Source organism: Naegleria lovaniensis (genome assembly GCF_003324165.1).
Source record: "Naegleria lovaniensis strain ATCC 30569 chromosome Unknown tig043, whole genome shotgun sequence".
NCBI classification, from domain to species: Eukaryota; Heterolobosea; class Eutetramitea; order Acrasida; family Naegleriidae; genus Naegleria; species Naegleria lovaniensis.
This window is the reverse complement of record NW_025407865.1, coordinates 222,401-245,555: the sequence shown is the minus strand read 5'-3', so window position 1 is coordinate 245,555 and position 23,155 is coordinate 222,401. Positions and strand designations below refer to the sequence as shown.

The window sequence follows — 23,155 nt, the reverse complement described above, 5'->3', positions numbered from 1 at the left end:
TCGAGTTAATTTTTTTGAATATTTTTGAAGGAAAACCGATTTTTGCTGAATTTTATTTGACTTTGGCGGTTTCAGATATTCCATCTTTTGCTCGATTGTTGACCATTTCTCAATTCTCTGTTCTCAACAGAACTTAAACTGAGGTTGAAACATTCCGTAAAGCAACCCAATCCAAGAATCTCAATTTCATTGCAATAAAAAACGAATAAAAAAAAAATGACGTTCTCAGCTCCACCCATGATTCGCAAATTTATTCGTTCCTTTGTTTATTCCTCTCAACAAAAACAAGCACTCATTGATTTTTATTCTACATTTCTGAATCATTCTCGGATTCAAACCATGAAGAATGTTCTGGATAAACGTTCGAAATTTATCATTCCGGTACTGGAAGATGTTCGGAGTGAACAAAATGTTGCTGCTGTGGTTCGGACTGTGGAATGTTTTGGAATGAGCAATTTACACATTATTAATCCACCAACAAGTCCTCCTATGAATGAACGAAAAACTCGGTCCAAAGGTGTTTCAAGCGGAGCGACCGAGTGGATTTACGTAAAGAATCATAAAAGTTCCGAAGAGTGTTTTCAAGAATTGAAGGACAAGTATAATTGTAGAATTATTGTTACATCACCCTATTCCATTCCTCAATTATTGGCTGGAGAGAAGAGAGGTCAAAAGGCTTCCAATACTTGTACAAATTATTCACCAGTCATCACAGAAAAACATATATCATTGCCTCACTATGTTGGAGTGGATCAAGTACCCATTGCTTTTGGTCCATTGAAACAATCGAAAGAGGATGATAAGCCTATAGCTCTTGTTTTTGGAAATGAAGCTCATGGAATTTCAAATGTTGCCATTGACCATGCAGATGCTTCGTTAACATTGCCTCTTTATGGATTTACAGAGAGTTTTAATATTCACGTGAGCGTTGCCATATCGACCTATTTCTTGAATGAGAAATTTAGAACCTATTTGAGTAATCCAGAGACAAAAGATTTTGCTGAGCAATATCTTTATTCAAGCGAAGAAAAGACGAATATTCTGTTGGAATGGTTACGAGATTGTGTCTCAAGAAGTGACGAATTGGAATTAGAGTTTATGAGAAAGGAGGGAATACCCATTCCTGCTAGTTATGCATTGAATTCAATGTCGAACGTTTATACATCTTCAAATCCATTGGTTTCGCCGCAACAACCCATGGGAAACCATTGAGAGATTCTGTCTACCAATCATGATAGATTCAATATATTTATGTTCATTTGTATGCCATTCATGACGATGGGCAAGCACGACTCGTTGACATTTTCCACATTCATCGTTCAAACAATTTTGATATTCTAAGAATTTACGGCATTTCTAATCTATTTGATTTACTATTTTAAGAAATAAAAGAAATAACACGTATCGTTGACACTGTTTATTCATTAATTGTGCAGCAATCATTGATCTCGTAAATTTTGCTGTCTCTCCATCATCATAGCTAACAACGCGGTGGCACAAAGAAAAGCATTGCTCAAGTATGTTAGTGTTTGAACTTTATAAATAAGCATGTTGATGGACTCTCTCTGCACAAACTTGTTCAGAGAGAGCTGTCACAAAACATCTCACACAAAAAACTTGCAGTTGTACCGATGTTGCTGTGTATTAATTCACTTTTAATCGTGTAAAACAATAAGAAAGCCTTTTGGTTTAATAATTAATTAATAAAACGAGATAGATTCAATAGAATTATCTACAATACTTTCAATCATTCACTGTTGTTCGTTGTTGGTTGTTTTTGTAGTGATGATTGTTAGTTGAGCCAACAGAAACATCAAAAAAATACAACCACTGTGTGAAGTTATTTGTTCTTTTTAGCAGAGGTATAGTTCTCTTTTACGTTTGTTCGTAGTATTCTGATGGCAATAATAATTATCATTCCAACGTTAATCAAACACTTACCGTAGAAGGTGTATTCATTGAAAATTTAAAACAATTTTGTTGGAATTGGCTTTGCGCTCCGATTCGGTTTTGTTGTGGGTTCCTTGGATATGGTTCTACACGATTGTGAGTTGATGACAAACGGGATAGGCTTGTGGCAATACGATTGATGTTACAACTCTTTGATGAATGTTGTGCATTTTCCGAAATTTCATGGCTTGAGTGTAATGTTGTTCTCGGATTACTGCCCATTAGCTGAGATGATTGATTTTCTATTGACTGAGAGAGAGTTTGTAGTGTCGTTTCACTGCTGAATGTACACTCTAGAAGTTGCATTGAATATGATGCACATTCTGTAATTCCACTGAATGGATGTAATATTCCAGGGCTGACAAATTGTTGACAATTACTTTCTTCGAATGGATAGTAAGATTTTTTAACTGTTTGTGGCTGGAGCAGCTATGGTGACACTTGACCCAATAGTAATTGAGATGAGAACTGATTTCTTGTTGGTTGAGAGTACAATTGAGTTATTGAATTCTCACCTTGTCTTGTCATTCCAGTATTGAATTGTTTGAGTGTGTTGGATCTTGAATTATTTACAATTCTTTTCGAGGTTGTAATATTGTCAAAGGACTGACATGGAATTGCAATTAGTTGTGTTATGTCCGAGCTACATCCTTGTCCCATTATTGTGGTATAAGGTGGATTAGATAGAGAATATTGTGATGATGATCTTGAACTAGCAATTCTCTCCGATATTACTGATTCTCCATTTCTAATTATTTGTTGAGATGATTGATCCTCTACTTGTTGAGAGAACGATCGAGTTATTGGGTTGACATTCTGTGTTCCAATATTGTACACTGATGTTTGTGTAAGAGAGTCTTTTGGTTGTTGATTATCTAGTCTTTGATTTTGTGTGAAGTGAGCAATTTTTGATGGAGGATTAATTCTGGCCAGTGGATTTGTTGTCGAATTATTGATATTATTACCATATTCTGGCACCCATGTCAAAGTAGCACCTGTTGGGAGGTAGTGTTGGTTATTCCTTTCAACTGTTGCATTTATGAATTGAACCTCCCCAAACACAGGTCGTACTATACTTTTCGATCCTTGTGGAGCTTTAGATTTTATAGCTGTTTTTCTCTGAGGATTTTGAGTGTCAATATTTAGATTTGCATTCTTAGAGTACAATTTGCTCTTCTTATGGTAAGTGCAAATATGTGCATCCTTAACACATCCATTACGAACACAACATGATACACACATATGAATAACACATGAAGCAGCTTTCATATTGGAACAGCCATCATTGGAACAAGATTTTGAGGAAGAATCTTGTTCCATTCGAGAGCAACATGGTGTAATATTATTCAGGTAAATTTCAGGCTTGGCAGAGAATTTAAATAGAATTCATCCATCCTCTCTAATTACAACTATATCAGAGATGGATTTTTCTCCAAGGAACTTTGTTGTTGGAAATACCTGATATAGCTCTTTCAATTTAGCTTCAAAGCTCTTCTTATGAATATCAGATGATACTATTAACTCTTTTGGTATGAAAATATTTTTCAGTTCAAAAGTTTCCAGTCACTCTGAAATTTTGGAATTATTGTTACTTTTTACAAATTGTGGAAGCAATAATCCAAGCTGAGATTGACCATTTCGTTTGATAGTAACATGACGATCAGCCTCATCTTTTCTATGACACCCTTTTTGGTATTGCTTTTTCAATGGTGCGAAAAACCCTTCAAATTTATCAGTTCCGGAAAGAGTTAGCCTACGTTTTTCTAATTGCTTTGTAAGATGATACATTAATTCATGCAAATATAGAGTGTGCATTTCAGGCCCAAACCTTTCAACACATAACATGCCTAACAAAAAGGTGCATATATGAAATGCAATTTGGTAATCAGTTTTCTTTTTTTTGAAGGTATTCTCTGATATTACAGATATTGCTGTTATTATTTGCAGCATTGTCAACATCCATAACAGATTACCAATTGATTGTTTTACAACTCTATTATTGGAATTGTCTTCCACATCTGGAACCTTTGAGGTAATTCCACTACTGATTAAGTGTGAAAAACGGTGCTCATAGGTTACATTAACATGACCATCTAAAATACTTGGTTTGTTCATATCAAATGGATGAGAATTGGAGATATCATTCCCACAAGAAGTATCTTGAGACAAATTTTGTCCATAATCTTTAGGCAACATTTTTCCAAACAAATCACATCCATGCAGCAACAGGAACTTCTAATCACTATGTGATATCATACCCAAAGAAACATTATGACCCAGAATTTTTTTAGCATTATTAACGAAAATGTCAAGCTTGAACCCTTTTTCATCTGAAAGTTTTTGTTTGAGCCTATCAAAAATTCCTGGAATGACATGACTTGCATCAGAGCATATTTCTACATCCTTCAAAGCTAGATCTTCCAAAGTGATATTTTTTCTATTATAATGCAACAATATGTGTACAAAACAAGCATGCTCACAAATTGTATCACATTTTTGTTGTTGATTATTTGTGCAAGAGCATTTCTTGAAATTAGTGACAAGATTATTTGACCCATCAATGCTGAACCAACATTCAGCTATTGGAGTAGCAACATGCAATATGTTGTGGTTATCTATTTGAGTATTAATTGTAACTTGGGAGAGTTCTTCATACAAACACAAGGCTCTTTGATATTTGGTGACAGATGACTGAGCAATGCAATGGGACCTGGTATGTTGATTGAAATATTTGTGAAACAACCCAACATCCTTTTTGCCTTTCAGAGAAGTATGCTAAAACACAACCTGAAACTCTCTTCAACCCCAATTTTTGCTGATTTTGTTCTTTTCTTCCCAACTGTGCTCGATCCAATACTTCTTGAAATGTTATTTGAGTAAGTCTATCAGGATTGTAACATGCTAATTCAACACTGTCAAAATTTTCATCACATTGATTGCAACGTTTATGCCCTCCAATAGAGTTGCCAATTGTTGCTTGTTTAGCTTTGTTATCAGCACAAAAGAGCTGGCGTCAATTAGTTTTTTCAAAAATAATTGGAGTATATATTTCAGTACTACAACCCTAATATCAAAATAACGATAGATCACTTCATTTGCATCAATTGTGCAAGATATAATTTCACTGATGAATGTTTTCCCAAAACTTGTAGCAAGATCATTCACCATCACAATCTTTTCACACTCTATTTGAAGATCATTATTTTTTTTAGTAATTCTTAGGTTGACTAATTTGTCATACGAATCAGCAGTCACCTTAGTGCCTGCTAGAAACACAGGTGCAACATTTGCAAAATGATTTACCATTTTGTCAAGGCCTTCTCGCACTCCACGTTTAAAGCTGTCATGATCCCTAGCTTCTATTTCCTTCTTAATTGTCCCATATTTCATCAATATTGCTACAAATACTTTCACTGATGATTTTTCAGTTGCAATATACAAATACAGGACATCTAAACAATGGTGAAGCATTTTATCCCTCTCTGTAGTATTATTGCCACCAAGCCAATCATTTTTCTTCCGTTACAATTCACTTGAGTTAATCCATTATTGCTTCCAATATATAGATAATCACCGCCTTTAGCATCAGCTTTATCATTAGAAAATTGGAACTCTTTCCTGCCCTTGCCTTTGTTCTTGTCACTACATTTATGACTTCTAATTGAATTCACATCAATAATTTCGCCACAGCCACAGAGAAACTGATATCCACCTTTGCACCCTTGTTCCATATCAACAACAAATTCGGATTGTGACAATGCACCAATTTTTTAATTCAGTTGTATGGAAGTGTGGTTCTTCATTGTATTCAAGATGTGTTGTATGAACCTGCATTGATTTTGTTGTGTGCTTCTGAATTATATTAGTTTGTTGAAAATACATACAGAGACACACCACAAGAAATCAACACATATTTAGATGGAAGTCAAAACACATCAGACAAATATATTTTTCGTTAATTATTTTGCAAAAACACTAACAGACTTGAGTGGGTAGGTCTGCACGACGCCTCTGTCATGAACCATCGTCTCTCCCTCTTTTTTCAAAAAACAAAGGGAGAGAGTGTTTGTTGTTGTTCATCAAAAAAACTTTCGAATCACTTACTCATCAGCAGGTCACTCGCGCCAATCGATTTACAACGTTCGCGAACAAGAGCTGGTTCCTTCTTCAGTTTTGGATTAAGGTTGAAAGTTGAAAGAGTTTTTTGTATATTCCTCTCATCAAGCTTATTTCATCAATATTGGGTTCATTCGGAAGGTATCCCAAAGCTTTTGCTGTTTATATTCATCAACTGTACATAGAGAAGCCAAATTTGAGGCTTTATTATTGTCATCATCATTATCGGAATTGTATTAGTAATATCATCATCGAGTCTTTTTTCCATTCTCCATCATCTATTCAACTACCACACCATCCACTGCCGCCCAACCTCATCATCACCATGAGAAGAGAAAATGAATTCAAATTTCAAGCTTCAAATTTTGCGGGAGCCTTGAATGAAGTCTTGAAGGGAGTTGTGCCCCTCACGGCCGAACAAGATCCCTCTTTGAATGGCATCTTCCAGAACATGACCAAACGGACGAATGAAGCTTGGCTCAAGAAACTTCGATCGAATAAGATTGTTGAAGCGAATATTTTCAAACAGTAAGTAGTAGAATATAGTCGTCCAATATATTCATTTTCAAATCATTCAACCACTCTCCGTTCATTTAAGCCTGCACTCCGAGTTGAGTCATTTACCTTTTGTTTATCCAAGTGGTTGTCAACAAAATGAAAAATGCAAGAGTTTCATTATGGATCAACAAACCTTGATGGGCAATGAGACTTTTTATCTGGGTCGCTTGTTGGATTATCAGAAATTGCCAACCGTGAAAGAATTGCTTCAACTCGATTCCAATGTTTCGAGAGGTCTCAAAAATCTGACTCTTCTCGAAGAGCAAGGCGTTGATGTATTCGAAGAGCTCAGTAATTCATTCTACGCGGCCCAAGCCAACGCCAAACAGCCACGAGTCATGACCAATGTTCAATTAGGACATCAGGTGCGGTTTTTGACCTCGTTGATTTCTCTCTTTCTCAGCAGTGATGAGGAGAAGGAAAAATTGACCAATCTCATTCAAACTCCAAACCCTGAGAGTCAAACATTACCCACCCCTCAATCCAAGAATATTTTCATGGACATTAATCGAGTGCCTGTCTCAACAAGTTGTCCCAATCTTGGCGCGTCTAAGAAAGTCAATTCAGGTTTGGGTCTCTTGTTTCAACAACTCGATATCAACAATGGTAAGAATGTAGAGAATGACTGCAATCACTCGCCACCTCAAAGCTCTACTTTGGTCTCATCTCAACTGTTCAAATCTAGTGAATCCTATTTCCATTCTCATCCCTTAATGCTCACTGTAGTTGGAGAGAATAGTAAGAATGTTCTCGAATTTAAAACTCATTTGCGAAGAATTATTTATCAGTGTGTGAGTGACTTGGTCGCTTCCCATCAGAGCCGTCTTGCTGCCAATCAAACAAATTCCACACAGGATCAACCTCTTCGATCCATTGGTGTCATGTACGATCGATATCGAATTTACCTCATTGAATTTATGCTTAGTACAGACTCTGGACATAGATGCATTGTTGTGGATGGCATGGGTATTAATTATTCAGGATCTGGACAAGGAATGGCTCTAGTATTCAATATTTTGAGTCAATACTTGATAAGTCAATGCATCAAGATGGGCAATGAAGATCAGTCCGCTCCAACCACAAGTACTACCACCACCTCAACAATTGAAGAACACAAGCCACTCTCCTATTTTGATTTCAAGTATATTTTCACTCAACTCAAACTCACATATCATGAAGTTAAGAAGGCCAGCTCATCCCATGCCTCAATGGCCATGAGTACCACATGCCTCGACCAAGTGGTCTCTGTACCATGCAATGCCTTTTCCAATGTTAGTGGAGGACTCACTAATAGCCTCAACAATAATAGCCAAAACAATAGTGGTGGTCGTTCCTCTCGAGCATCCAGTCTCAATAGCTCCGTAACCAGTGTGTCACAAGCTCAAAATAATGATAACGTGACGAATAGTGCAAATGGTACACGAAATCTTGAGAGATCGGCCTCGTTCCATGACGAGAATTCATTATTGAATTTGGAAACAGTGACTGAATCGTCATGCTCCCTGTTAGCACAACAAGAGAGCATTCTGCATGGAGCTTTTAGTCACCACCATCACTCACTTCTGCTTCCAAATACGGCGCAGAATGCCTCTCATTCTCAATGTCACTCACCACCATCTACCAATGCAATCATTTCGAGAACGTCAACGACTTCACCTCTCTCCATGAGTAAGCCAATGTTGAATAAGTCTGCATTTGGCATCAATAGCACTGCTTCACATTCAACCTCTTCACTGCCAATTCCTTCAAGCTCTTCTGCATCAGTCTCTGCCAAAGGAATGAAAATTTTCCAAAGATCGAAAGCCATTCTAAATGACGCAACTAATTTCAATTATTTTGACAAATTTAGAAATGTAGTGAAAGGACCCAACAATACTGCAAGCCAGCAACAATCCTCTCCACAACGTGTTGTAAATAATAATAATAATTTGTCATCCTCCTCTGTTGCTAATCTTCCAACCTCTCGAGGAAGAAGTAGTACCATCGTAGGAGGGTTAAAGAATAATCCAGCTGTAAATCTCACCTCCTCTCTATTTTCTGGAATCAATAACAAGTAAATCTCCTCTAATTTGATTTTGAAAATTAAATTATTTCACCAATGATCAATATTCATCATTTCCCACTCCATGATCATGTTCACGACTTGAATTTAAATGCAACTTCAAGAGAGTTTGAAAGCTATGCATATCTGCAGAATCACAAATTCCGATTCAAGAATTGAATGGAAAGATTGGCATCGTCCACGATCTAACTTGGTGAAGAGTGATTTTCAGCCAATTTTTTTCTTAGCCATTGTAAAAACCATTTTTTGGTTGACTTTTGAATTTTCGTCGAAAAAAAAATAGTCGCAAAATGGTACGTTCACTCACGCCGTTCTCTCTCAAATATAATATAATAATATTATCTTTGTCATTATCGTTGTTTTTATCTTCTTCATCATGAACACATCATAACCAAAAACATGAATCAACAAATTCAATACGCATCAACATTAAATAGGAAAATCAAGAAAACCAACCAACTTTAGTCAAGGTTATCAAGTGCCTCGGTAGAACTGGTTCTCGTGGTGGTATCACCCAAGTCAGAGTCGAATTCATCAACACTGACAAGCCTCGTATCATTATCAGAAACGTTAAGGGACCAGTCAAGGAAGGAGACATTTTGTCTTTGCTCGAAACCGAAAGAGAAGCAAGAAGATTGAGATAAGCGATTATCTTCCAATAAAACATTTATTAAATTATCATCTTGTAGTTCCATATCTTGTTGCTTACCTCGGTGAAGGTTTGGGATTGTCATGAAATAGCGGAAGTGTGTGCTCCTCAACTCCGTATTACGGAGTGGAGATGATAGATTATGAAAATCATCAACAATTAACAAGTAAAAAACAATGAAACGAACAGCGTTGACAATAGTCACTTGTTGCATTCTCGCAATTCTTTCCTTCTTATGTAGTATCCCTACATGTGCCTCTCCTTCTCCGAAATTACAACTCTTCAAACAACATTTGCGACAACAACAACAACTCTCCATTCGATCAACACCCTCTACTCTTAATACAGTAGAGAACGGCGTTTGGACCAATGTTTTTCAACTCTTTGGTATTCGCTCTCCCAACAATCAAACCGACACAGATAACAATCCCAAATTCATTTCACTCTTCTATGATGGCATTCATCAACTCATGAGAATAGATGCAGCAGGTCTCGGAGGTCCCAATGCACTTCTCTCCTCCACCACGGTCGTGTTCGACACGTTACGTTTCTACATGAATGTCGTCTCGGTTGACTTTTGTATCTTTGAACACTTGCATCCCAATAACACGAATTGGTATGGCGCTCGAGTATTTCCCTTCTCTCAGAAAACTTCACAACAAACAGGTGGTTTTGTCATTTCCAATTATAAACAAGCAAGTTTAGTAAAGAGAGGAATTGTCATTGATCAATCGAAATACGTCCTTGGCATGAATTCACAACGAGATTGTAACTTGTACAAATTGGAGGCACATTCCGATTTGGCAGTTGGTTTTGGATTTTACTTGTTTAATTATCAGGGACCTCAATTCGTGGATGTTTATTATTATGAAGATTCGAAAACGAAACAACCTGCTCGATTTGAAATTTATGGATTGAATGGATTTAAGGATGTCACAACGTTTGATGTTGTGAATTTTGAATTTTATGGTGAAGGAGATGATTCAGCAAATGTATTTCAGAAAGACATGTTTTATTGGAATGTGAAACCAACCTGTCATTAAGGATGTATATATATTGTTATTATGAAAATGAACCATTTCCAAGATTCATCGTATATCCTCTACGCGACGGCAACTTTAGCTGGCAAGTAATACATAAACCTACTTCTGTTCTCTCCTTATGTGATATCATTCTCTTCTATTGTTTGCTAAGATATCGTTTATGCATTTGTTGTGGACTTTTAATGTGATTGGATGGCAATAAAAGGAAAATGCCGCCAACACCCCTTTTTTACCGTTATCAAAAAAAAGTCAACATCATTAAGTAGAGGTATTATAATTCAACAACCGCACCCTATGACCGATAAACAACCTTCTGATGTCACCATAGACTTGATAAACCAGGTGATAGAAACAAACTCTGGTAGAGGGTTTGGTCCTGGACATTTTGAAGGCTTTCAAAACGATTCCGAACACAATTCTTTTGGGTGTCAAGGACATGGAAACCACTTGAACAGTCTTACACCTCTTCGTTGTGTTGAGCAATACTTGCCTGATCATTTGATAAAACATATTATTCACTTGTCCAATGATCCTACTATTCCTTGTACTACTGAAGATCCTGAACCCTCAGACCATATCAAAGCTTGGTACACCTCGCCACCAGCTGATAATGAGCACAATGATGATGATTCACATGATGACGAAGACACTATCATTCCATGTTCGAGTCAAGAATCTGAAGATGAACAGGATGACTCTTCCTCTGCAACACACACAGCAAATATCACCGTGTCTGACCTATACCTATATTTGGCAACTGTTATTGCCATCATGCTTGCTCCTCAACCTGAGCTCACAGATTACTTCTCAACAAGTGTATTCTTTGGTAACGAATTCATAAAAAGTATTTGGAGTGGCAGAGATCATTTCCTTTCAGTTCATAGAAGTGTTCGTGTCAACCCCCACTATTTTACCAGAGTGTTCAATCAAATTTCTTTGATAATTTGGAAACCCTTCCCGAACGTCACAGTTGATGAAACATTGATACAATTCACGGGCAGATTTAAATTTAAACAACACATCAAAGGAAAACCTGAAGACACTGGTATTAAGTTTTATATGATGGCCGACGACTTGTGGTTCGTGATAAGGTTGTGGCCTTACACAGGTCATCAACCACAAGTTCATATCTTAGTGATGGATTTTGTTTCCTTCTTACCTTCTCATGAGTACAATATTTGCACTGATTCCTACTTTGGCCACCACAAGACGGCCCTACTATTGAATTACCACAAATTCCGGTTTACGATGATTTGTCCCAAAAACAGATTAGAAGAAGAATGCAAAAACTTACTCTCAAGGTATACATTATCAAAAGGTGAATGGATTGGTGTCACTAATGGAGATTATGTCGCAATTCATTACAAAGACAAAAAACAAATTACTTTTCTTTCCAACATGGTTACTTTGAAGAAAAGCAAGAACAAGAAGAAAGGAGCTCCTAAAGTAAAAGAGCTCTATGAGAAGAAGCATGTGAACGTAGATGTGGCTGATAGATATGCACATATGTATCCCGGTTGCCATCGGGTCAACAAGTGGACTCAAGCAGCATGGATGGGAATTTTCCGAATTGTACTCGCAAATTCATGGATTTTCTATAAGAAAGCCAAAAACACTGATATTGATTACAAATCATTCCTGATGAGAGTGGCTGTCGGATTTGCCCAAAAAGCAGGTGCTGATCTTGATGATGAAGGAAAAAAACTATATGATGTTCATATGATTCAAAGAGTGCATGATCGTCATGGCCATCATTGCAATAAGTATCCAACACACACAAAGTGCTCACAATGTGATGAGTGGTTGCCAGAATCCAAAACGATCACACACAAAATAACACCAATAAATTCGTTTTTACATATTTTTTTTCATCCGTCGCGTAGAGGATATTTTCAAAATGATTTTCCATGAATTTAAATGGGAATTATTGAATCATCTCTTGTTGTCATTAAACCTCTCAAGTTCCTTATTTTAAGAATACTACACGATCATTGAGGCAAAGCAACAATTCTCCTGTCAAATAATTAACACACATGCCATGAGGAAAGGTAGTTCCTTTGGTCACTATACTACTGGTCTTGATTGTTTTCAATAATTGGCCATCATCACTATTGAACATGGAGACAGCTCTCCCTAAATGACAAGCACTGAGAATCATTCTCGACTCGGCGTCATAGAGTATGGTGTTATTCGCAACCATGTTCTTGTTACCATGATCAAGATGTTTCAACTCGTAATGTTTGATCCATGACATTGGACCTTGTTTTTTAAAAATTGAAGCAGCTGTATGTAAAACAATCATGGTTTCAGAATCGATCCATTCCACTTGATGAATACTGCCAATGACATCATCCAACAGAATGGTTTGAATCACTTGACCATTTTCCAAATTCAAGACAACAATTGATGAATCAGAGCCAATAAAACATTCATGTGTGGATGATACAATGGCCATTCCTGTATAACAACAAGCTTGGAATGAAAGCTCACTTCTCCATATACAGTGATGTTGTAAATCTCGATCATTGGCGCACTTCAGGAATGCTTTCATGGAAATTTTAGAAATACATTTTGAATAGGCGTCTGCAATGACAATGGCATCATTTTGCCAAATATGATGTTTAATTGGATTGAATCGTTTTGTTTTTTTTTTCAAAAGTATTTCTTTCAAATCACCTTTGTGAATGTACTTTTCGAAATGGATCTTTTCAATGGCATCATTCCCACGTGTTCGATTTGAAAATGAGGCATTTCGTTCGGAATAAGTTCAATTGTTGTTTGGAATTTTCGAGTTTCCCAATCAAAGACGATCAGTGAACTGAGTCGTGCGGCAAATGTTATACAAGCTGACCAGTCGAATAAACTGACAATGATGCAATGATGATTGCATGAAATAAACACACGAATGACAGTATGGAACGAATTGTTCATGTCATTTGTTTTTAAATCTTGAACTTGTTCAAAATTCATTGAAGTCCTTTTTTTGAAATGTATTCCTCAACTTGTTTTGCAATTTTTTGATTAAATCCTTTAACAGTGATGCTGTTTCCGAGGAGTGGTTATCCATTCTCAATCGATCATTCGTTGCTGTTGGCATGATCATGAACGAGTGTAGCATCAATTTTACAGATGCTGTGAGATGGCTTGTGTCCTTTTTCGTGGTGTGACATTTTTTTAATGGTTATTTCCTAATAATCTTAATAAGCCCAAAATCGACAGATTCAAGAAGATCATTGGAATCTTTTCATGACCATCATGAATCCAACTGTTAATTCTCAGATTGCGCTTTTTTCATGATATTGAGACATTAATCTTGGTCGTGTGGAGCTCGCTCATTCCAATAATCTGAGAATACATTGCAAAACAGAATCTGCTTGTCCAAAAGCTAAATGTCCAAGAACTTTGGCCTATTTCTTTGTCTTTTTTCGTTTTTTCTGATGCGAGAGTTGTAGACGTTGTTTTTCATGTGCTACTTGATTGGGATGAATATGAGAGCCCATATATTCAGCAATTTTCTTATTACTATCATGACCGTAACCAAATAATTTGAGCCCTTCGTTGAACTTTTTCCGTTCTTGTTTTGTCCATTGAGCTGTGTATTTCGTTTGATAGGATTTTCGAGATTCTTTCATTTCGTCAGATTCCATTAATTTGTTATAGGATTCAATTTGCTCGATATCATGATCCTCTCCATAGAATGTTGGGTAATCTATTAATTGTAAAGTGTCAAAAGAATGAAGGAATGAATTTTTGCAAAAAGATTATTTCACAAAAATTCCAAAAATTCCAAGTTCACATATTACATTATCATAACACATTATCACTAAATAACAACTTACTGAATGGATAATAATCAGGTGGGCTCATTACATTTTGTAAATTATCAAATACTCGTTTTCTAACATGTTGATACACTTCACTCTCATTATTAAACTTATCAATCCTCATAATACAATTCAAAAAGAGTGTTTGTATGGCATAGACATCGACCACTTTTTCTTCATCCTCAATTTCTTCGGCATGATGATGATTTTCTTCGTCATTCGATGCTACTCTCTCTTGTTGCAAATATTGATTAACTTCTTCCACCAACTTGTTCACCAAAATAGGTAATCGATTAACCCTCACACAAGTCAGTAATTGGCCTTCATGATATGCAATTTCATAAGGTACAATGGTTAAATACTTTTGAGTTTGTAATTGCTTTTCTTGATTTTCAAACAAGATATCATCATCATCAATATAATTTCGTTGAGAAGATGAATGTGTGTTGCTGTTGCCTTGTCCTTGTTCTTCCGAAGATTTAGAAAAAGCATTGGAAGAACTTGGTGCTACTTCTCCGCTCATTCTGTTTTTGAGTGTTGTTGTGGAATCTTCGGAACTGGGAGAGGATGGTAAGGCTTCGTTCATGGCATCCTCTGAATGGATCATCAAATTATTATTATTATCATTATAATTATTACTCGTACTAGGATGATAATTGTTATTATCATAATAATAATTAGGATTAAGAGGATAGGAAGGAATGTTAGTATTACTATTATTATGGTTGTTGAAAGAAGGTTTGAATTTCGGACTTGCTGCAGCATCAATATTCGGATCCGAATATTGCGGAATATGATTTACATCATCATTTCTAATATTAGGATGATTAAATTGTATTGTTGTGTTTGTTTGTTGATCCAATGGTTCTTCTTCCTCATCATCATAATGATAATATTCATCATCTTCCATCATGATGATATTTTTGTGTGTTGATCGGAAATAGTTTGATGACGATTGATGGTCGTTAGGATCTATTCAACGAATTGTTGGTGTTTCAAATAGACTGGAATGTTCTCTCTCTGTAGGGCTGGTTTAAACGATTGATTGCTTTTTTTGATATTTAACGAAAATTGACATTGGATGACATTTGTGGGAGTTCTCTGGTTTGCAAGAGATTGCAATAAGAAGACCTATGAGTATTAACGAAACCACAGTAATTACATTAATTTAATACTTCTCCTTTGTTCTGTATGTAATTCTTGTATATCAAGTATTGAATGATAAAAAAAAATGGTTGAATTTGAAGAGTATTCGGGCATGCAAATTCTTTCACAGCAGCAACCACAACCTACAATATTGACTCCCGTATCGGATCATGCTTGTTTTGTTACCATAGAATTATTGAGCGAGTGTTTTGAGAATTTACAAATTCAATGGGAATGCATGGATGCTTGTTTAAATTTATTGAAATTAATGAATTCATCACCATCATTATTATTATCATCGGGTGAATCATCATTCAACAATGATGAACAAGATTGTGGAGTATTGATGAGTATTGGATTTGGACGTCAATTTCTAGAATCTATTTTACGAAATATTTCCAATACTGAATCAATGAACAACCAAACCAATCATCATTCCGAGCATTCTTCTCCAATTAATTTTATCAAACAATATTTAAAATCTTCTGACTTTACAGAATATCCCAAAGATTTGAAAGGAAAATTTGGTGGATTTCCCAACACTGGAGGTGATATTTTCCTTCATATTAAATCGAACAATATGGATGGCGCTTTTCGATGTAGCATGCAAGTGTTAAATCATGCCAGCATTGCTCCACATGTAAAACGAGTACAAGATGAAACATTTGGATTTTTACATCGAAAAAACATGAAAAAAGGTTTAGGAAGAGATTTATCTGGATTTGAGGACGGAACTGAAAATCCAAAAGAATTGGAAGAAAAAATTGAAGCAGCCCTTAATGAACACGGAGATTCGTTTTTACTGGCTCAGAAATGGGTGCATAATTTAAAGTTTTTCAATTCTCTTCCATTGAAAGAGAGGGAAAATGATATTGGAAGAACCATGGATGAAAGTATCGAGTTGGAGGACAAATCTCCAAACTCTCATGTGGCACGAGTATCATTGGTGGAAGAAGACGGACATGAAATTGAAGTGATTCGACAATCCATGACATTTGGCACTTCTTCCCAACATGGTCTCTTCTTTTTATCGTTTGCCAACTCTACTCTGACTTTTATTCATCAATTGGAGAGTATGGTAGGCGTTGGAAAATTTGCAACTCCCGAAGGTCACAATGATCATATTATGAGATTTTCTACGAATGTGTTGGGATCGTTTTATTATGTACCCTCAATGAAAAGCTTGACAATGTTGATTGAGACCATGTCGCCACTGGTACTTAAACGACACCGTACATTATTGTCTCGAGAAGAAAACATTTATAGATTGAGCAAACTGTGAGCTATTATTGAGTGGGACAGAATTAATTATTAAAAAACAGACAGTTTTTAATGAAGTGTTAGGATAATTTTATTTACAATAGGAAGATAAGGGATGAGTTGTGTTGTTTCAACACATGTACAAGCAAGGAACGTTGGTGCAATTTCCGTTTCTATCGCATACTTGGCACATTCCAGGCTCGACCTGTTTTTGCTGAGATTGAGAGTCGTTTTCTTTCTGACTGTTGTCGTTATTTTTCTTTTCGTCGCTGATTGGTGGCTGAACGGTCTGTTGATCTTGTTCCGAGTGTGTGGTGTTCATTGTTGATTTTGTTTTTGCTGGATTCACAGTTGCGCAAACAATCACTTTCTATTTATTCACCAAAATCCAAGCCAAAACCTAAAAAAAGGAATCGGCGAAATCAAAACCATTCATGAGCTCTATCGGCATAACAAAGTAAAGGCGGTGAATGACGCCTTGGAAGGTCATGAATAAATGTTAATTTATTAATCTTCTTGACATGTGCACACTTACAACTTGTGCAAATCAAGTGCTGTGCTAGGTTAAATAAATTCATTATGTGTTTGTAATTTGTCTGCCTTCACAATCTCTTCACAACGATCTTCTCTACCAATTGCCTTAATGTTTTTGTGGAGAAAAAGGCATGGTATCCTCTTGTTCTTCCTCAAGCATACTTTCATTAAAGATGCTCTTATTCTTTTTTGTATATGGCGTATTTCTAGTCATGAAACATTCTCGACACACCTATTTTGAGGAGAGAAATGCAAATAATTACAAGTAACATGCGGTGCGAGTTGTGCACACAACTTGTCAATACATTCCAATTATGTACATTACTACTTACAGCAATATACTTGTCACTTCCACCAATCACCTCGGTTTGTTGCTCATCGGTTATACGCTTTGTAAAAGCTGCATCCTTACAACAAACCATACAAACAGCCTTCAATTTGACAACACTTTCAGCCATTGGAATCAAACGCAAAACGTCACCAAAAGGTTTTCTTTGGAAGGTTCCATCCAATGCGCTCACAATCACAATTTTTCCACCATTTGCTGCAGCTTCACAAAAATCAACCAAATCAGGAAAGAATTGTCCTTCATCAATTCCAATCACGTCATAATTCTGAACGAGATGAGCAATCTTTTCCAAACGATCTGTTGGGATGGCACGTTGTTGAACTTGGTCATGTGTTGAAACACTCTCCTTACTATATCTCACATCATTAATGTATTTAATAAGCACACATTCCTTGAGAGCAATTTGATAACGACGCATTCGTCTAAGTAGTTCAGAAGTTTTACCTGACACGTTCAAAAAAATTCAAACAAATTGGTGAACAACCATTGAGGATTAATTTCAAAAGGATGAAAATATAAGAGAGACTGAGTGAGAGCGCATGATCTACCTGTACCTACCTGCAAACATATTTCCAAAGATTAATTGAATATGACCCGTGTACAAGAGAGGAAAACCAAATTTTGAGGAAAGTACATTTGGAGTGTTTGGAGTTGAATTGAAAGTCATCATCGGAAGCTCTTCTTTGGTTGGAGTAACCGTACAAGGTGATGAAGAACACGAGGAGGAGTTCATGGTGGATCGCTTTGGAGTGGAAGGAGCAATCTTTTGAGGAGATGAAGAAATCATTGCAACAGCAACTTCGGACATGAAAGGATGATAATGATGAATAATAATAAATAACTGAAATAATAAATCCGAGTTCGTTGAAGTGGGGAGTGAGGAGAGGATTCAATTGTTTTCCAACAAGAATTTGAAACCAATGATCAAGGTCGTTAGAAAATGATGTGATTATGTGATTCAGTTCGGGAAGAAAGGAATGAAAAAACCCCAAAAGTGTGTAACGGAAATTTTTTGAATTGAATTTTTCGAATGAAGAATGGAACACAAATTCAATCAATTTAGTGGTAATTTCAAAGAAGGAGAGTCAAAGGAGCGTTAGAGTTGGTGGATTGAGTGGAATTGATTGAGATTCATGGAAGAGAGTAGTTACAAGTAATTGAGTTTCAGTCAAAGGATGATGTTCGTGATGATGACACGTCAAGCTCAAATTGAGAGGTATACTTACAAGCTTTTGGGTGAGGTTGGCCACAGTCAATCTCTGATTCTTTTTTTTTGTGATTTTTTGGAACGACAATTTGACATTTGGTTGTTTTTGTGAAACGATTTTTTAACGGACGAGTTTGGCGGGACAAGCTCTGGAATTTTGTGAAATCCCAAAACTGTCATCAGATGTCTGTCGAACCACTTCCGTTTGATTAACTGTCCTTCTGAGCTCTTTATCATGTTACTGGCGACATGACAGAGGAAAGACGAGGAAACCAAATCTATTGGAAATGGCAATACAAGCAGTGTCCAGTAAGCTTTTAAGATTTTGCAGTCTTTATTTTGATGAAAACTCCAGCTTTAAATGAAGGTATTTCTTTGAATTAACGGAAGTGATGATGACAATGACGACAATTAGGAGTGCATTGTTCAAGCAAAGTATTCCAATAGAGATCTAGTCAGATAATGAAAAAGTTTTGTTTAACTTGAAATCTTACATTTAAAAATTAATGAGGAAATATCGACCTTGAAAACCCACTTCTTACGAGCGGTTCAATGGAATACTTTAAACTTGTTACAAAACTTGGCAATATTTGGCAATTCAGACCATTGTGATGAACTATTAAGCTTTTGAGGTTTTAACAAATTAGTTTGTAGCAATCTTCCTAATATTGAGGACGACTCTATTGACTTTTCAGTGGAGACAATCTCTTTCTGAATTTCACTTTTTCTTAGTTCAAGGTTTTTGGAAAGAAATTCCCTCAAAATTGAAACAAGATTTTCTTTAAAATTACACGAAACGGTAATGTCAATATTCGAATATTTTGGATTTAAAACTGTCACCGAGATCCATCGATTTTCTGATTCGGAGTATCTAAAGTGAGATTCTGTAGTTGCAATTTTCAATTCATTCATTGTACTTTTGAAATGTAATTCCCAAAGAAAATCTTCTTCGGTGAGTTGACACATTCTGAATGAATTTTTGCTCACCAATTTCATAGTTAATAAATCGTTGCATGGGAGAAATGAAAGTACGATTCGGAATATATCATCATTGAGTGTTGTATTAAAATTGGCTCCGTCAATCAGGTATAGTTGTTGCATTGTTTTTTGTAATTTAATCCAATAATCCTTGTACCTGTCCCATTAGGATCTTTGCGAAATTAAGAGTGACCTGTTGCACATTTAACTCTAGCTAAAATTTGCTGGCGACGCGTCATTTTAATTTTGTAAGGAGTTTGTGTAATTTAATAGTGAGGTGGCTGGTAACGCGGATTGTTTATTGTTCGCTGTATGTTCATACGCAAGTCTAGTAGCTGAATGTCAACTATGTTTCATGAAATACTTTTCAGTTCTTTGAGAAAAAGTGATTCTGTAGTAGATGACAACAATTGTTCGATGTAAATTATTTGAAATTGACATTCAAAAAGCTTGATCAACCAACCACTATTGCGTCAATCCTCAGTAAAACTGCCTATTACTACCGAATTTGTAGTAGATCAACATCGAGATGGTAAAACTGATAGATTTCGCTAAAAACCCATCTGGCGAGAAATATTCATGTCAGATGCGAATCCAGCTCTGAAATAAGATTCTATTGCAGTGGCAGACCAATTACCTAGAGCGAGGGCCTGGCTGCGGATTTGTCCAGGCCCTCCCTAGAGCTTGAATTACCGCCGTGTGAGAGAAATCAGCAAAATACTCCAATTCTTAAGGAATGACTTTGGAAGGAGCCAGAAATCTTGCGACTGGCTGTTACAAACCTTAAAATGTCTGAAATTCTGGTCGTCATTTCGGGAAGATTGTCATCAAACAAATACTTTGGTAGATTACACGCTCTCCATGAGAAGTATTAAATAACCTTATCAGCTTTTAAATACATTAAAATAAGGGGCCTCAAAACTCATCATGCAACTTTGACATTTGAAATTCTCAAACATTTCTCGATAGAGTTTCCAAATAATTCTGCTCACTACGTACACCCTCAAACAACACGCCGGCCAAACTACCACCACTCTCACTTTCATTACCATTGTTGCTTAATGCAACCAAAATATTGTGGAAGTGTGAAGTCTCTAATAAACCACTACTGCTACCATTATTATTATCAGACGGAGGAGTAACCACCACAATCTTACTCCAAACTCTCTCAATTCGTTCCAAAGGAATCCAATAGATATTATACCTCCAAGACATTTCTTCTATAATAATAATCTTCTTATTGGTGATCATGTAGTGCATGCCGATGCATTTCATCCCCACAACCAAGAACATCAAGTAAATAAAAGTAAACACGCTCGAGGCAATAGTACCACAAACTACCGAAACGGGAGTGAAAAGGCTGATGAGTATGCTAATAAGGGTTCCCAGTATTTGTATGCCCAGAGGAATGGATAAGAAATATACCATACGTTGGCTGAATTTACGCCGAGCAGTATCCATAGTTCTTGTACAAACGTGTTCATAGGAAATTAAGGTTTCATCATGGTCTATTAAACTCATTTCGGAAAAATGAACCCGAATGATGTGGTCGCTCTTGATTAAGGTTTCAATAGTAACTTCTCTATGATTGGAATTATTATTACTATATCTAAAGAAAGCCTTTGTGGGTACATTTGATAACGGATCCGCTCTAGCCTCAATTCTTACAGAGGATGAATTCAGCGACTCCCAAAAAGCTGTTTCAGCTGTGGTTGCAGTATTTACATCATCACCATAATCACTATGCATCTCAATAGATACATCATCACGATTATTGGTGATATTGAAACTCTTCTTCTTCTTGAAATACTTTCCCAACACAATTTTGCCTTTTCCTTGATAGGCCACAAAGGTCAGGGATGCAACGACTGCACAAACCATCATTGCAAGAATAATTCCAATACTGATTGCCCAATAGAGTGCATTATTTACCTTCTCATCATATTCCTCTGCATACTGGAGTCCGAGATCTGTATTAGAAATCATCATCATGCTGGACCTATCGGAATTATAGTAGTTCGAATCATCAGAATACTTGTTAATAGCAGTGATGCTTGCATAAACTGTAAAGGAGGGTTTCCCACGAACGAGGAAACTGGTTCTTGTATCAAAACAGGTTTCTTTGAAGCATTCCTCAGCATCTTCGGGATCATCAGACAAACAAAAATCATTCCATGTAAAATTCGAGACCACAAGTATCGGATTCTTCTTGTAGTCGTTCCTATCATATTTTGAAGACTTGTGTGTGAGGAAGAGACTTAAATTGTAGAGTTGAAAGAAATATTCAAATTGTTGTTCGTGGGCTTTCTCATCACGCTTTAATTTTCTTTTCATCAATGATGAAGGCAGAAGAGAACATGTAGAAAGCACCATAGGATTTGTGCAATTGAACATGTCATCATTGTTATTCAGCACCACTTGGTAACTTGAAGTTTTTAACATGCCAGAAATATCCATGAACAAGAAGAAACAGAACAATGAAACCATGAATACAGAAACGAACAAGATTAATCCAATAGTATAGGGCCAATGAGTTAGAATGGTCCGAGACGGAATGTTTGCTGATTTGAGCTTGAAGAGAAGTCTTTCCTGTGTATCGGAGGTCATGTAGGGAAAGGTCTTTGTCCATTCAGAGAGTGTCTCTTGCCAGTCGCTCATTCTTGAAGTGAAGATTTTGTTTTTGAATGAAATAATCTTTTCACTCTGACTTTAAAGTCACTTTCCATTTGTGTTCAAGGATGTTTCTGTAGTAAAAGAGCCCTCTGTCAGTTCTGTTATTACTTCTAATAAGGTTCCAATTTTTGATTCACCGACTAAACAAGAGTTTACTACATCTCACATGATCAATACGTATTTAAAAAGCAAACATTCCCAGAGTGTATCATCATTCTTTGATGTCAGTGACAAGTTCAAAAATTCAATCAACTCGACCAATCATTGGTGAAATTATTAGAGTGATTTGAACTTTTAATAATGAATTTAAAGGCTTGAAGCATTCACGATACAGGTTTTTGGCTGCAATTTAATGCACTGTCTATCGAATCTCTTCCTCCCAACGAAACAGTAAAGGAGGTGAAATAGCACGTGCAATTTGAAAAAAAAACGTCTTCACCATGCCCTTAAAATAGCAAGACCAACATTTTCAAAATTCGGCAAGTTGGCTCGCCCGGATGTAACTCCGAGAAGGATTCATGAAATCAGTCAAATCGTGTGCAGTAACGAGAGGCTTCATCACAGAAAATTGATCGTCTCTGAGATTCAAAAAAAAATTTACAGCGACGAGTTTTGCTCAAGTTTGATTTTTCGCTTTGTTGCCAAGATTTTTTCAAATCATCACCCGATATTCTCTCACAAAATTGTTTTTTCTCCAACACACAAGGGATAAATTGATGACAAGTCTACATAATAACCAATCAACACGGAAGAGGTCTTCCTCATCTGTTTTTTTGATGAGCATGGCTCTGATAGCACTCATTTTA

At 36.3% G+C, this 23,155-nt stretch overlaps 13 protein-coding genes across 13 annotated transcripts; 6 read left to right on the top strand and 7 right to left on the bottom strand.

Moving 5' to 3' along the window:
* Window positions 1-216: 216 nt before the first annotated feature.
* C9374_010535 (uncharacterized protein) lies at window positions 217-1,212 on the top strand (the record flags this gene model as incomplete). Its single annotated transcript, XM_044686090.1, has 1 exon — window positions 217-1,212. One exon carries the CDS (start codon window positions 217-219, stop codon window positions 1,210-1,212), a length of 996 nt encoding a protein of 331 aa, XP_044543965.1.
* Window positions 1,213-2,379: 1,167 nt separating this feature from the next.
* C9374_010534 (uncharacterized protein) lies at window positions 2,380-3,192 on the bottom strand (the record flags this gene model as incomplete). Its single annotated transcript, XM_044686089.1, has 1 exon — window positions 2,380-3,192. The coding sequence occupies one exon, from the start codon at window positions 3,190-3,192 to the stop codon at window positions 2,380-2,382; it is 813 nt and encodes a 270-aa protein (XP_044543964.1).
* A 321-nt stretch (window positions 3,193-3,513) lies between these two features.
* C9374_010533 (uncharacterized protein) lies at window positions 3,514-4,146 on the bottom strand (the record flags this gene model as incomplete). The annotated part of the gene is made up of 1 exon (XM_044686088.1): window positions 3,514-4,146. The coding sequence occupies one exon, from the start codon at window positions 4,144-4,146 to the stop codon at window positions 3,514-3,516; it is 633 nt and encodes a 210-aa protein (XP_044543963.1).
* A 2,245-nt stretch (window positions 4,147-6,391) lies between these two features.
* On the top strand, window positions 6,392-8,681 carry C9374_010532 (uncharacterized protein; the record flags this gene model as incomplete). The annotated part of the gene is made up of 2 exons (XM_044686087.1): window positions 6,392-6,594; window positions 6,665-8,681. The coding sequence occupies 2 exons, from the start codon at window positions 6,392-6,394 to the stop codon at window positions 8,679-8,681; spliced, it is 2,220 nt and encodes a 739-aa protein (XP_044543962.1).
* A 295-nt stretch (window positions 8,682-8,976) lies between these two features.
* On the top strand, window positions 8,977-9,330 carry C9374_010531 (uncharacterized protein; the record flags this gene model as incomplete). Its single annotated transcript, XM_044686086.1, has 2 exons — window positions 8,977-8,979; window positions 9,124-9,330. 2 exons carry the CDS (start codon window positions 8,977-8,979, stop codon window positions 9,328-9,330), a joined length of 210 nt encoding a protein of 69 aa, XP_044543961.1.
* A 181-nt stretch (window positions 9,331-9,511) lies between these two features.
* C9374_010530 (uncharacterized protein) lies at window positions 9,512-10,378 on the top strand (the record flags this gene model as incomplete). Its single annotated transcript, XM_044686085.1, has 1 exon — window positions 9,512-10,378. One exon carries the CDS (start codon window positions 9,512-9,514, stop codon window positions 10,376-10,378), a length of 867 nt encoding a protein of 288 aa, XP_044543960.1.
* A 294-nt stretch (window positions 10,379-10,672) lies between these two features.
* Window positions 10,673-12,289, top strand: C9374_010529 (uncharacterized protein; the record flags this gene model as incomplete). The annotated part of the gene is made up of 1 exon (XM_044686083.1): window positions 10,673-12,289. The coding sequence occupies one exon, from the start codon at window positions 10,673-10,675 to the stop codon at window positions 12,287-12,289; it is 1,617 nt and encodes a 538-aa protein (XP_044543959.1).
* A 55-nt stretch (window positions 12,290-12,344) lies between these two features.
* C9374_010528 (uncharacterized protein) lies at window positions 12,345-12,929 on the bottom strand (the record flags this gene model as incomplete). The annotated part of the gene is made up of 1 exon (XM_044686082.1): window positions 12,345-12,929. One exon carries the CDS (start codon window positions 12,927-12,929, stop codon window positions 12,345-12,347), a length of 585 nt encoding a protein of 194 aa, XP_044543958.1.
* Window positions 12,930-13,785: 856 nt separating this feature from the next.
* On the bottom strand, window positions 13,786-15,115 carry C9374_010527 (uncharacterized protein; the record flags this gene model as incomplete). Its single annotated transcript, XM_044686081.1, has 2 exons — window positions 13,786-14,087; window positions 14,218-15,115. 2 exons carry the CDS (start codon window positions 15,113-15,115, stop codon window positions 13,786-13,788), a joined length of 1,200 nt encoding a protein of 399 aa, XP_044543957.1.
* A 318-nt stretch (window positions 15,116-15,433) lies between these two features.
* Window positions 15,434-16,630, top strand: C9374_010526 (uncharacterized protein; the record flags this gene model as incomplete). Its single annotated transcript, XM_044686080.1, has 1 exon — window positions 15,434-16,630. The coding sequence occupies one exon, from the start codon at window positions 15,434-15,436 to the stop codon at window positions 16,628-16,630; it is 1,197 nt and encodes a 398-aa protein (XP_044543956.1).
* A 618-nt stretch (window positions 16,631-17,248) lies between these two features.
* C9374_010525 (uncharacterized protein) lies at window positions 17,249-18,299 on the bottom strand (the record flags this gene model as incomplete). Its single annotated transcript, XM_044686079.1, has 3 exons — window positions 17,249-17,374; window positions 17,475-17,935; window positions 18,050-18,299. 3 exons carry the CDS (start codon window positions 18,297-18,299, stop codon window positions 17,249-17,251), a joined length of 837 nt encoding a protein of 278 aa, XP_044543955.1.
* Window positions 18,300-19,247: 948 nt separating this feature from the next.
* C9374_010524 (uncharacterized protein) lies at window positions 19,248-19,799 on the bottom strand (the record flags this gene model as incomplete). The annotated part of the gene is made up of 1 exon (XM_044686078.1): window positions 19,248-19,799. One exon carries the CDS (start codon window positions 19,797-19,799, stop codon window positions 19,248-19,250), a length of 552 nt encoding a protein of 183 aa, XP_044543954.1.
* Window positions 19,800-20,627: 828 nt separating this feature from the next.
* C9374_010523 (uncharacterized protein) lies at window positions 20,628-22,334 on the bottom strand (the record flags this gene model as incomplete). Its single annotated transcript, XM_044686077.1, has 1 exon — window positions 20,628-22,334. The coding sequence occupies one exon, from the start codon at window positions 22,332-22,334 to the stop codon at window positions 20,628-20,630; it is 1,707 nt and encodes a 568-aa protein (XP_044543953.1).
* Between the last annotated feature and the right edge of the window lie 821 nt (window positions 22,335-23,155).